At 38.9% G+C, this 14,855-nt stretch overlaps 1 protein-coding gene across 9 annotated transcripts in view; it reads right to left on the reverse strand.

Annotated features, from left to right (window-relative positions):
* TLN2 (talin 2) overlaps positions 1-14,855 on the reverse strand; it is a 221,293-nt gene that overhangs the window by 60,417 nt on the left and 146,021 nt on the right. For all 9 annotated transcript variants that reach the window (XM_075505789.1, XM_075505793.1, XM_075505792.1 and 6 more), the window contains 6 exons: positions 12,507-12,715; positions 11,562-11,681; positions 10,322-10,519; positions 8,082-8,221; positions 3,921-4,014; positions 849-938 (listed from right to left, as the gene is read on the reverse strand). In XM_075505789.1, the coding sequence (XP_075361904.1) occupies positions 849-938; positions 3,921-4,014; positions 8,082-8,221; positions 10,322-10,519; positions 11,562-11,681; positions 12,507-12,715 (851 nt within the window). The remainder of the gene's footprint in view (positions 1-848; positions 939-3,920; positions 4,015-8,081; positions 8,222-10,321; positions 10,520-11,561; positions 11,682-12,506; positions 12,716-14,855) is intronic.

Here is a 14,855-nt window from a genome sequence, read left to right on the forward strand (position 1 = left end):
GCGCTAGGTACATTTCACAGACTGCAGAACATGACAACCAATTCCACAGCTGCTGTCGACACATCTGGGATCTTCTTTGCCCCCAAACTCACTGAAACTCAGTGGAAATGAAATTGCATCTAGTCTGCTGGAACCATCTGAATGTCAGAATACACATTAATTCCCACAGTATCTCCCACTGAATTAAGTTTATTTTCTTTTAAAATTCAAAACAAGACCTGACTGCAGTAGAACATTAGATGCAAGATGACATGCACATCCATTAAGCACTTTCTCTTTTAGAGAAGGAAGGATCTGAGACAATTCCAACACATCAAATAATAAGGACACCAAAAGCAAAGCTTCAAAGAAAGATGTATAGCATGGTATGTTTAAAAATAACTTTAGAGATTTCACACAGATTTTCTGATGTGCTGGAATATGTGGACTGCTCAGACATTTCTCTAAGCTGTTTTGCACAGAACAATACAACAATATTTCATTGCCAAGCCTCCCATTTACACTTTGGGCTGTCCTAACACAGCTGCAGTCAAAATATATCATGAAAGTATGACATGCTGTCTAATTCACAGGAGAGGAAGGGAGAGGGGGGGGAGAAACTTTAACGGCATTGCATACCAGTCACTTAATTAAAAACTTCTTACCGAGGCAATATGCCTTCCAAGTCACCAAAAACTGAAATCACCCTCTAAGAGACCTATATCAGGCTGAGTTTTATCAAGGAATGCAGCATACATTTTAGCTATAAACACCATGCTGTGTTTCTAACATGTTTGATGTGCATGTGGAAACTTCCAATAATCAAAACACACTTTACAATTGGCAGAGAGGTGGGAAAAGGAAATTACCTTTGAGTTTTCCATTACGCCCTCAATACAATCAAAATATGAGAGATCGCTCACAGGTTCATTGGGGTTATCCAGCATTCCCTTAACTGTCTGAAATAATGAAAGATATTCTGATTATTGACAGAGCCTGAAATACTGAGCTGATAACATCATAGACCATCACAACTATCCTGCTTATACCAGTGTAATCTTACAACTTTTGTCTCCAGCAAGCAGACAAAAGTACACACTCACCGAGGGCTCATATACAGATGAGCGTGCTACACATTAAATGCTACCCTACATTAACTGAACTGCAGTAACTACATATTGTGCACCACGAATCTGTTGGAAGTATAGGCTAATGTGGTTTACCTTGTGTTTGTGAGGAGTGATTTAAGGTCAGTTAGCAATGCTCGGCTGACATGAGGTAGTCTGGTTTTCTGTCAGTTGTCAACAGTCTAATACATGTTTTCAGTACTATTTTACATTTCATAAATGGAATTACAAGAGCAATAGGAAAACCAGCTACCATTTGTTGACTACTGTCTAGAGACACAAAGGGCTGCCAAACTAAGTGCAAGTCAGCCACCTGCCTGCCTCTTACTACTGTCAACAGATTCCACCAACATAGCTCCCTCTGCCAGAAAACTACATATACTAGTTGGGTTTAATTTCTTTTTCTGAGGTGATTCTGATTTCTGGAAATAACAACGTGAAAGTCAGTCACATATTCACTGAGAAGAATCAATGCATTTAGATAACAAAACTTGTAAAAAGCTGTAAAATGCAGGAGACTAATTCTCTCATACGCAAAAAATCTGCAATATGCCTTTTCCGTTTGAAGGAACACTATTTTCTGCCAAACATCAGGTAGAAAAGACTTTTAATCTTTCTGATTAAAGTGAAATGAGTAACTATAGAAAGATACTAACATATATATCTGATGTTTGCCTTCCACCTGAAGGAAATCTAGGCATGATTTTAAACCCTCAGACTTTTCTCATACTAAACTCCTAACTTTGACACACCTACAATATTTTTAACAGCTCAGCTATTGCTTTTTAAAAGCTACAGTCTAACTTAAAGTCTTACAGCAATTAAACTGGGAGAACAAGGTGATGTAAGGAAGAAGTCATATCTAGAAAACAGTTTCCATCTGCCTCTTATCTCTTTCTCAGTTCTCACAGACATTGCAGCAACTCTTCATTGTCGTGCTCCATCTTTAAATAACAACTTGTAAAACAAACAATGTTCCTGCAGTACTTGCACTACTATGGAGACAGAAGCCCTCGGAACATAAGGGAACAGAATAGCGAAACACAAGACAGCACAACTTCCCACTGACATCTATTTGCTATTACTGTAACACCTTTGTTAATCCTTTCAGCTGAAATTCTGCACAAGTTTAGCTATCGCATTGGAGGTCACACAGTAAGGTCCCCTCTAAACACAGTTTTCCAGAGTCTCCAGGGAAGACTACAGAGCATACCAACAGTCTATCAAATCCAACCTGAGACACACTCTATCTACAGAAAAAACACTTTTTAGTACTTTTAAGAAGCCTTGGGAAGACTAGAAATAGTAGGCAATGAATTTGGAAAACGAAGGGAAGAGGTAAGAGCCTGATCATTGTAAAGAGAAATTGAAAGTTAAGACTACTAAAAATGCTTTCCCCAAAATTTGATAGGTTCCTCGGGTCACTTTGATACCAGTCTCCAGTCTGGTTTCAGGACTATGTAGTTTTGCCTCAGTTTCCCTTTTCTCAGAAATTAATCTAAGGCCTTTCTCACCTAACTGTCCCTGTCAGACAAATGTTTCCTGAAGTTCAAGACACTACAGATCTTCTTCTGCCCTTCTTGGGCTCTGCTTGCAATTCATGCAAGCCATGCTATTGGCACAGAACCCTCCGCAATGGCTCCTTAAGGCTGTTCTGCCCTACATTTCTCCCTGGAGCTCTCAGTTTTCTGTGGCTCATTAGCTGGGAATTCTGACCTTTCACATCCCTGCTGTTTTGCAGATTAATTGCAGCTCTTCCCATAACCCTTTCAGGAAGTCCTGAGAAATAGTGCTGAATTCCCCCTGCTTGCTCCACCCCTACATTCTGCAGTGATTTCAGGCAGCCATTACATTACAGCCCAATTTCCAGTTTTCTCTTTCTATTATTTGGACTTGCTGCCACTCCTTTTAACCAAGGGGAGAACACTTCTGAGCTCAAGAAGCTAAGAATTCAGAAGTACAAAGCAGCTCCTAGGCAAACTCCTACCAATATTTTGGGATGATGACTGTGGACTTGCATATTACAAAAGCTCACAATATGCTGGAATGCACTGCAATGACCTTCGTATCCTTTTGATACCAAGGGGTAGAAATAAAAAGCTTGAAGGAGTTTTCTGTTCTCTACACAGGCCAGTCATCCCTTGATATTCTGACCTTGACAGAAAACAAACATCTAGTTTAATTAAAAGATGCTATTTCCTACTATTTTAAGCAGCTGTCTCTGTGATCAGTGCACAGCCTTAGAATTAGGTCTTTCAACTGACCTGCTACCTACTATTTAGCCAGCCAAATGTTTCACTCATGAACCAGAACGTACCTTGCAAAAACCTGTATTGACACACATATCATATCAGCTTGGCTGTAACAAAGCAGATACCAGGCATCAAAAATCTACACTAAGAAATGGCAGGGAGCGACAGGTTAACAGATGGTAAATGTCATCCTAAAGTGGGATATCAGTAACAGCATCCTATAAGCAGGAAAATCAAGATACTGGAGCTCCTTCCAGTGCACTGCTGGTAGTGGGAGTGTCCATCTCATCATGATTCTTCCTTAATTCACAGTAAGTATGGATAATAAGGACTGAACTGTACCTTTTGAGAGGCAGGGAAGAGGAGATGGGGACAGGACAGCAAATTTCATTCTGGCCAAAACTACAAGATGTTCACAGAGGTTCTATGCTTACCTTGTATGCAGTTAAAATCCCTGCCACAGATACCAAGTGAGAAGACAGTGACAGCAGCTAATCGGACAAAGAAAACAAACATTTGGGGCCCATTTGTATTCATAAGAACTTTTGAAATGTAGTAATACCTCCAGTTCTCTGAGTGCATTATCACATTCCTTCTGCCCGGGAGCTTGCTGGGTGCACAGCGTGATGAGCTGGTTTATACTCTCAGTCACAGCTCTAGGGAGAGTAGGAGGAAAAAAGGTGTATTTTAAAGTTAAACTATTCCTCTAATTAAAACTTTTGTTTCATTAACTATATGCTGCATAAAGATTTAAAACTTTGATGTTCTACTACATTTTTTCTTTTCAGTGTTTGGGGATTAACTGTATGTTAAACAGTTCACTTAGAGACCTCTTCTTTAACAAGCTTCATAGGAGCAAAAACATTCTCACTAAAGCATTTGATAGTGATCCACACCTGAAAATCTATCCCTTCAGTGCAAACAATTGAGAAGTTAGTCCAGAAAAAACACAAGCTTCATCTCACAGCAACAAGTGTATTGGGTGTCTGTGGCAAGGTTTTGGCTGGGGGGGTGGCCTCTGTGAAAAGAGGCCAGGGGCTGCCCCATGCCAGGCACTGCTGGTTCCAGACGGCTCCAACAGACCCACCACAGGACACAGCTGAGCCCAGCAGCCAAGCTGGTGGCACCCATGGGAAAACATCGTTAAGAAAGGGCAAGCCACCATCTGGCAGCGGGCCAAGGTCAACCCACTACACTAGCATAGTGACATAACTTAGTTGATAGGTCTGATATTAACTGAATCAATTCTCAACTAGCATCCCAGGAGTCTGAAAAGACACAGAAACAAGTGGCCAGTATGTCAAAAAATGTTTGAATGTAAAGTTATATTATATACCCTTTGCTAGCAAAGTCTTGTGCCTTGTCTGACATACTGTATTACACACACACATATATAATCCTGCTATATATTTCTATAGTCTGTTTCAAGTTGGTTATTTTTCTCTTTAAATAATCATTGATATTCCCTGAGTCAACATGCCTCAGCTCCCTTAAGTTTAAATCCACAGAGAACAAGATATTTTTGCATTATGTTTCTATGGGAGTTCACAGTTCTGGTGCTCTTGAACACAGGCTCAATCTGACACACAATATGGTCACTATTTGTGTTTCTGAGGAATGCTCTGACATTAAGCAAAATTCATTATGACTACGTTCATTGTAGACTAACAGCTAACCACCCAGGAAAGTAGCGTCTAGAAGAGGAGGCTTTGCATGAGGAAGTAGAAGTCTGCTGTTCATTGTTATTAATCAACAATCATTTTCTATAGGTAGGCATGTTGTCACCAATTTGCAGAAACTTAGCTTGTAGTGTGACATTATAGTGGAATGCAAATTTTTTGTGTTGTTTCTCATGGCAAATTAGAAGGTGTGTAAAATCGGAGTGTATGGAGAATATGCTTTCCTCTGGCCTTGAAAACTCTGCATGGCATTTGGATTATTTTCTCTTTAAGAAAACTGGCACTTGATAACATGATCAGTAACATCAATAACATGATTACCTAGATGGACAATATCATACTGTTACAAAAGGAAACAGGATGTGCTTATTACATATACACCAGGTTTTATGTTTAATTCCAGGGCAAAAAGAATGGAAACTAATAGACCTATTTGTTTAACTGAGACTCCTATTCTTTTCAGTAGCTTTGGTGTCCTTGTGGAGCCATTTTTCCTGACTTCCTCTGCCTTTTAGGACTGTTACATATCTATGTCTTGTGTCCTGTCTGGCATACTGCATTATACACACGTAGTCCTGCTATATATTTATATAGTCTGTTATCAAGTTTGTTTTTTTCTATAACTAATCATTGATATTCTCAGAGTCAACGTGTGTGTATATACACAAATATTTTTACAATTACTACCTGTCTCTGAAAAACAACATGCATGGCTTCACCAACATAACATCAATACAAATGATGGATTTTCAGCCTCCTGAACATCAGTGATTTCTATGCATCCGAAAAATGTCATTGCATACAGACATATGAATAGATGGCAAAAATGGAAGGTTCTGTTCACTCCCAGAGAAACTTCTTGCAAGAAAGAAGTTTCTTGCAAGTTTCTTGCAGAGAAACTATCTTGTCCGCTGTTGATTTTAATCTAAGAAATACAATGTACATTTACTCAGAGAATATCAGTGATTAAAGAAAAAAAACCCAAACTTGATCATGGACTAGAATTGTCAGCTTTGTAGAGGATGCAATGTGGTCTCATGAATATCATTACTATACACCAGGTACTGGGATCCAGGAACACACCCAATGTACAAGCATTACTTTTAAAATTATTTGGAAGCAGTAGAACCAGGAAGGTGGCCCCTCAAACACCAACACCAGAGTGGGAGAGGACTGCTAGGACTCTAAAAGCCACATTTGTTTTCATCCAATACAGCATATAAATACTTGGATCCTGCAGGGAACTCAGCCACTGTTGCACTCCTACGAGACTGTCAGAGGAAGTCAACAAAAATGTCACCACAAGGAGGCCAAAGCTACTGAAAAAGTTGGAGTGTCTATTATAGCGGGAACAAAGGGGGAAGAAAGGAAAGAAAATACAAGAAGGTTATTCACAGTACTGTAGAAGATGAGAGAAAAATGAGATGATAAGCCATCTTATAAACAGGAAGCAAAGGAAGCTGTGCCTCTTTTTTCATTTTCATGAGAAGAGAGAAAGTAAAAATACTTGACCCTGACCATATCATAGCAGGGAAAGAGAACAGAGCCCTGGCAAGCTTGTCACAAGAAGCCACAGAGGATTTGAGAAGGGAAATAGGGTGTCTCCTTAGTGTCTTAAACACAAACTGAGAATCGATACAGTGTTTACTTTTCATGGTTATCTGATGTCTATGTAAAGTGTTATGCATGCAGACACAACATACACATGCTAACAGCATGGCAAAATAGAACATCTAAAGGCTCTGCATGGCTTGTCTCCCTTTTTTTATTACATGCTTCTACAGAGGGAATACCAGCCTGGCAGAAACTAAAAACTAGCTGGGCTTCACTGGGGACAGTAACTTCGTCTACACTCCAAACAGGAATATGTCAAGCCAAAAGCAGAATCTGTAGCAGTCTGATGCTGCAGCAATAACAAAAGCTTATGCTACTCCTTCACTTTTAAGCAGTGTGCCTTTGATTACCTACAATTTTCCTAGAAGCTATTTATTTCTGGGGAGACAAGATGGATGTTTGAATTTTTTTTTTAAAACAAATATGACAAAGTAAAGTAGCATAACTTCTTTAAGAAGACCTTTATTAAAGGACTGGATTTATTTTTTAAAAATAAAGTTATTGCTATTAGAAAGGGATGATTTCAAGGTCCAGGACAAACATCAACTACATTGTCCCCAAGGAAGTAACAGTCTTAACTGACTCACTTCCTCTCTAGGCTAATCTTTGTGGGTGTAAACATTTTGGAAGACAGTATTATAAGTCACATCCACACAATCTCAGGAGTTCATCTGATTTAATGTTGACATTTCTAGGTGTGATGTCTATCTGTCCTTCAGCAGTCCCCTTCCAGTTTGATATTTGAACATTCCATTTACAAACTTAGATAACTGAATTAAAAGTTAATTCAGAAAAAAAATTGTGAAAAGGATTTGACAAAGTGAAGGAGAGGCGATTATCCAGTCAAACACTGAAATGTGTTGTTATTTTTCACATAAACACTGAGCACCTTGAATGAGAAACAGGGTCCACAAGATGACATTCAGGGTATGGTTGACAGAATCCGTAAAGTAAGGGTATTTTCCACCAAATAAACATAGCATCTAAAGCTTTCACATGTTCTTGATCATACACACACATACACAGTGCTAGTGATAGGTAGCCACAACATAATTTTTAAGCACATTCTATATAAGAACATAATTCAATTTCTTTTCTTTGTTAGGGATTGAGAGGCTTGCTGTTAGCTACTGCCTTGTCAGAACACAGATGGTAAAAAAGCATTAGGTAAAGCACACTAGTCCCTTTCAAAAACCAGGCCAAATCTTCATCTGCTGGTTCTTATTTCCACCAAGGGTAACAAGTTATGCCAGTTAAGGAATCACTCCAAAATAAGCAGTTTTCCTCCAGCCTACTTTCATTTAAATAGAACTGCAGGTTCGAACCACTCAGTTAACTGTCAATAGCAGAAGAATTTATAAACACATTATAAATGTCACAGAGAAAAGCAAATATCTTCAGAAAACCTAAAGCAAGGAACACATCCTTACCTTGCTGCTGCTGCTAAGAGGTTCTTGGCATTAGGAGCTCCAGGATCCACAGACAGAGACTTGGCAGCTAGTAACAGCTTGCTGGAAGCCATAGAGATGCTCTTGAGGTTACCTATTACTTGAATCTGGTCCTCTTTAGTCTGCAAAGCCACAGCAGCATAACATTAAGTGCAGAGTTTGCAATAAAGAGAGCATGCTAAAACCACATCTGGAAACCCAGTTTGTTTATCCAGCTGAGACCACTGACATGCAGGGGACCATAGTCCAGAGAAGGACATGGACCAAAGCCTCTGTTCACCCGGACAGGTGCCTCTAGCTTCACTTACGTAACAGAAAAAGAAACCCATATAACAAATAGCTTGGTTTCTAACAATACCAGTATTCACAAATGAGCAATGGAGAAACTTTACTACTTGTTGAACAATGCTTTTGTTGTCAAGACTGTCATGCATCTCTGCCTGGCACAACTGATCCACAGACAGCGTACACTGTCTGTATTCTAGCATCCTCTGTGTAACCCACAGGCTCTCTAGCATCTAACTAGGATTACTCACACAGAAAGATCCTTCCAGAAAGTCCTCTATCCCAAGAAAATACATTTCTATAAGCCTACTTTGGTAAACATTCTGACTTGGATGTTCTTTTACTTAATTTAAGCCATTTCTTGAAAAGGAAAACCTGCATATACATACAACTACAGGGAAGCAATGCATTATCACAAGTGAATCTTTCTAACAGTCTATCCAGGATTTTATGTAAAGAGGTTGCATATTACTCAGCTGATGTGAATAGCTTTTACTCTATATTTACTTCTGCTTCCTCCCTACCCCCCCATTTTGCTGGGCATCCAAAATACCTGGTATTGCTTCTGTTCAGGCCAAATAACCAGACACAGACAGAAAGCATTCTCTTTTGAAAGATCAGCCATTAATAACTAAGATGGTTATCATGCCTATGCCAGCAGGATAAGCAAATCGGCAAGGGCCACAAGGTCATCAGCAGCCAGAATTCTCTTTTCAGGTAGCTATTCACAGTATCATTTCTACCTTTGCCTTCACCTAATTGCCTCAAGCAAAACATTCTAAAAGTCAGTGAGGCCCATGGCTCAAAAGATAGTCAGGTACCTAACTCCTACTCAGTTTCAGAGAATCAGCTGATATTTGGTGCCTAACTCACTTCATGGATCTGGAACCAGAATGATTTAAGTTTTGATGGAGAATAATCAGCAGTCGTCTGATCTCTCTACTCAGCTCTATCTACAAAGCATCTGCTCTATAGAGACACTTCATGAATTACTTCAAAGGACTGGCACACTCAAGACTTTCTGGCTAGTTTTCTTTCAGCAATCATTTCTTAGGCTTGGAAGTTCCCCCTACTAACTAGGGCAAAACAGTCTGCAGATTCTTTTTTCTGCAAGTCCTCCTAGCTCTCCTGGTACATGACCCTTTTTTATATGCTGACATTTGTTATGTTAAATCATCTCCAAATGACTAATTAGTGTAATTCAGTACACCTAAACCCAGTAAGATAAAACAAAGGAGACACCTCCAACTTCAGATGAGTACCTAGACTACTAGGAATAAGCTAGGTAATACGTGACAACATTCGTGATTGCTGCCGAGTTAATCAGAATAGAACTCTGCCAGATTTTAAATCACTTAACAGAAGTCCAAGTACTTGCTGTTGGATCCATGGCATTTTAGCCAGCCCTCTTCAAATGCTTTCTCCACTCTGTACCAGGTTACCAGCATGCACCATAGAGCAATATCAAGTCTGGATTTTAAATGCATCTTTTCCTCCCTCTACTTAAAGCGTTTGAAAATTAGCAAAGAAACGTGCTAAATTTTGAACAGTATTCACATAAATTATGCTTCATGGTAGTTCTACCCAAAATAGAAGCAACCTTTCCCATAAACTTTGAGAGCTTCAGAACACCTTTGTACCTTCAGATATACAGCTCAAATTAGTCAACAGCCCAAACTAGACAGAGGAGTATGAAGTCATATTTCTGATTGGGCACAGGAACAAATACCAGTATCCTGCGTAAAATGGAAACGCTGAGTTGACTTCACTCTGGATAACCAGTTATGGATGACTGCTTCATAACAAACACCACCTGTCATATTTGGATAAGCTCACACTAGCTTGTACTGTGCTACAAGAGAACCAAGATACTGCACTGCAAGATACTATGCCCAAGATAACCATTGGTCCCAATTAGCAAGATAAGAAAAACTTACTTGTGCTTGGCCAGCCATTTCAATACCAGCATCAAGAAATTCATCAAAATCATCACTGAATTTTCCAGAGGCTGCAGCCAGTTCCCCGCTTTGGCCCCGTGTAGCATGGACAACTTCTCCTGCTGACTGATTCAGGTCTGCTGCTGCCTGGTTCAGTTCACTCTGAGCTTCTTGAAATGACTTAGAACTTGGAGGTAGCTATAAGAGACCAAGTGCCGTATTTTATTGTCTGTCACATTACACCAGCCCTTCACAACTGGAAAGTTCAATACAATTCAACAACACTAAATGCAATACAGTCGTGAGCCTCACATACAAGCTAGAACAGAGTACTGCAACTGGACAGCTAGCGATTCAGTTCTGAATGCAGAATAGTCCAACTATGGGACAGCTATCAACCAGAAATCTATACAACGACCTTAGCTCTGCTGTTTCTTTCAAGGGACAGACAAGTACGTAAACCTTTCAAGGGACAGAGATGACGATAGCTATTTTATGGTTCAACTACGAAATTCAAAGTGATGAACTCAGTGGCAAAAGTTGGAGAATTTTGGTCTCCAAGTCATCATTCACTTCCACAGACAAGCTTTCCAGAACACCATACAAGTACTGGCAGCTCTTCACAATGACTCTAAACTCCTGACCTGGTTTTACCAAAAGGCATTGCACAAACATATCAAAATACAATTCCTCCTTTGTTCACAGGGTAGCAGGATCACTGGTAGGTGCAGAAAAAAGTTGTTCAAATCATACAACCTTCTGGCAAATTACCAGTGAACAAAGGGGGTTTTTTTTGACATTTATGCAGTTAAAGAGAAATATAACAATTCTTCTCCTTGCAAAAAATGACCATAGATGTACCAAACATTTTTTGACTGACCACAATGCTCCTTAAACTGAACTGATCACTTCTAGGTGGGAGATGCATTATAATTTTCAAAAGTTCATATTCTTCAAAATTTTAAGTCACAGCTGGCATTTTCAAAAGATCAAACTAATGGTGATCTATGGCAACTTTAACACTGCCTTCATAAGCCACAGACACATTTTACCTTTCCCATAAACTAGAAGAACAGCATTTCAGTCAAAGTAGCAGCTACTTAAAGTTACATAAACTTAGAACAAAACTTATACGAAGTATACCTAGGGCACATTTACTACATAATAGTTTGACACATGGGGAACCTAGATCTGCTTTTCAGTTCTCTGAAATTTATGTCTATGTTAAAAGACATCTCACCGAATCAACAAGGAGCTTCTTGCTAGATTCCCCAATACTCTTCAAGGCCACATCCACATCCTTTTGTCCAGGCAGACAATTCACACAGTTATTCAAGGAGTGAGACACGGCTTTTGCCACCTACAACACATAAGTAAACACATCCACACTGAGAAAGGCTTGAGTGGTCATTTATCTAATAGGAGGCACATTCTATAGCTAGCAATTCCTACATTTTGACTTTAACAAGACTATTTTTGAGGCTTGCAACTTTCTTGGTTTGCTCACCTGCAGTCTAGCAGTAGTCATTATTTATGCTCACCCATTTGATAGGATAGTGTTGGCAGGGCAGCTCCACAACTGCTCCTGGCACCTGGGATAAAGGCTGCAGCACTGCAGATAAGGGAATGCCCCTGAAGTTAACCATACACTAATCACAGAAATCCTTTGCATGCTACTTTTTTCAGACGAAGTCCTGATTAAAACAAATGTCTCCTCATAGGAAATTATTGAAAATACAGGCCAATTATAGAACTTTTCAAACCAATAAAAAAGAACCTGTTACTCCTTAAAGTCTTCAAAAGCAGTGGTGCCACATGTGTAGAAAACATGCATTCACTTTTTGAATACAACATGAATACAGATCCTTCATTTGATAATGACCAGTTTAACAGTTGTTTCATGTTTGCAGTCAAGCAGCCTACTCAAATATGCTGTGGGTAAAAGCACTTTGTATAAGTTTGCATCTTTGTATAAGTTTATTTTTCTAAAAGATGACTAAAATACCATACTTTGCACCATCTGCATTGTTTAATGTAAGCATGATGTTACTATCTGAGAGTTGCTGGAAGGACTAGAAAGCTGACATTCCTTGCAGCCTTATTTTCTGTTGTTCTCTCTCATTATTCAGTGCTGCGTTTCACTAGGTGTTTGATAATTCATGTAGCTGCTCAAGTTGCAACTTACCTGGGCCAATCTCTGCTGACTGTCTGCATCCCCTGGTGCAGCCAAGGCCTGCTTCGCCTCCTGAATCAGCATAGCAGAGCCTTCCATGACATCCCTTGCTGAATCCAACATTGCATGTGCTGCCACAGGGTCAGTAGTAGATGCTGCAACCCCTCGTGCTGCCTGAGCCAAAGTCTTCAAAGCCTGAGCAGTTTCTCTGGCAGCAACTCCTATGTTCAGATTTCATCAACGATTCTGTTAGTACCCTTAAAGACGATCTTTGTATTTTATGACAGGTGAATTTGCAGGTAATGATCCCATTGCAAAATGGGATCCCATTGCAATAACATTGCAAATGCAGTTTAAAAGAAAATCTTCAAACATGAACACATTTGAAATACACAGCATCATTTGCCTAGAGAAAAAAGGTAAGCCATAAGGTAAATATTATACCCCAAAGACCACGTTCTGGGCACAGCTCTACATCAGTGACTAAATCTCAGTGAAGCACTGAAAAAGAAGAAAATCTAAAACCTGGAAATGAAGAAAAACTCATACCCCAAGCTATGGGGCAAAGTGATTGGCTGCAAGAATGGTGTACATTACTTCAGAGCCACAGCGTCTTTGCCAGTTCTGAAAATGCAACTTTGGATTTTTTAGAGATAAACACAGCAATAGCTTAAGTTCAAGCAATTAAAAAAAATTAAAAGAGATAATTAGGGACGATACAACTTAATATAACCTAACATTACTGTGAGTACAAGCACATAAAAATAACTGAACGAAGTCACAGAGATGATGTCATTAAATTAGTTTGTGTGGTCTGTCTGGCCAGCATTTATAGGACATTCATCAGCTCTAGGGCTAAGGCCTACAAATCTATGAATAATGGTCCCATTCTTATATTTTTGAAATTTAATTCAGCCCTTAATGAAAATGAATATAAAATAGCCTTCTAAAATACCTTAATTAGCACATAGTCTAGTCAACAACATATGCAACTAATAGAGGTGGTATATTTTGAGTGATAACGTTAAAATCATGCTATTCCTACCAAAAGAAAGCTATAGAAAAGGTTCACATCTGCTGTAGCAGACGTCTTGGTTATCCATATTTAGGCATTAAAAGTAATTAGAACATTCTAATATCCCTATTGGAAATGTTTAGAAAGCTGGGACATCACAACCAAAAACAACCAACAAAGTAGCCATGTTAGCATTTTAACACCAGTACCTTTTAACATTTTCTCTTCTGATCAACTGAACATTTTTAAATGCAGAAACTTTAGAAGATAATGAAAAGCAAGTGATATTATATGTCAAAGTAAAGCCAAGCTAGGCAGAGAAACAGTACTGCCTACATTGCAGTTACAACCTTTCTATTTGACAAACCACAGAGAGCTTTCTACGTTCTTCATTTAAAGAAAATTTCAGGAAAAATACCCACATGTTTTGTTTCCTTTATTTAGAGTACCAGTAAGTATCTTTTAAGTTTGACTTAATTTATCACAGCACCACAAAATAAAAAGGTCTGATTGTTTTGCTTTCAATTTGGTGCTGCTTTCATCCTCTACAATGACTTTCAGTACAAAGTGAAAAGAAACTTACTGTGACAGTTGCAGATGAGGGAATTATGAAATAGTGAATATAAGCTGTAAAGAATTTTTATCACAGAGAAACAGCAGAATGTCATAATACCTGCAAACACTCAGTGCTTGCTTCAGCACACAACAGTTTTTGTATAACAAGACAGTATGAGATAGAAAATAGTTATATCAGCTTTGAAAAGGAACTCATTGCTTTGTAGGATTTCCCACCCAAACAGCCTTTATAGCTTGATGTTAAGAGAGCTAGATTCAGTTATTCGATATTAGCTGCAAGTATCTTTATTCCTTCGCCAGATACCCAGTGCTAACTTCTGCATAACTGTGATAGAAACACGAGCCGTCTTAATGCAATTACATCTGCCTCAAATGAAAGCAACTGTAAGTTACGTAGCCCTGATGCAATTATATCCAATGAAGTGGTAATTGCCATAATGCCACTTTATCAGTAATATTTTAAAAAATCCTACAGTAGCATTTGCATCAACAGCTTTCATTTCTTACAGAAATGAGGAGACAGAACATTTTACCATCTAAGAGTAAACCTTTTTCCCCCCTCGCAAGGAACATTTTCCTTATTAAGATGTTTTTGGTTTCTAAAAGTACAGGTACAAAAACAAATTGGAGAATCTGTGTGCCCACATTCCCTGCTGGCTTTAACTCAAACTATGCAAATGTGATCAAGGAGTCAGAGACTAGCTGCATTATACATGTAAACTGGTAACATCTAGTAACAGATACAGTTTTAAACGTCACCAAGCTTTCCC

The sequence above is a fragment of the Mycteria americana genome, chromosome 6 (assembly GCF_035582795.1).
Source record: "Mycteria americana isolate JAX WOST 10 ecotype Jacksonville Zoo and Gardens chromosome 6, USCA_MyAme_1.0, whole genome shotgun sequence".
NCBI classification, from domain to species: Eukaryota; Metazoa; Chordata; class Aves; order Ciconiiformes; family Ciconiidae; genus Mycteria; species Mycteria americana.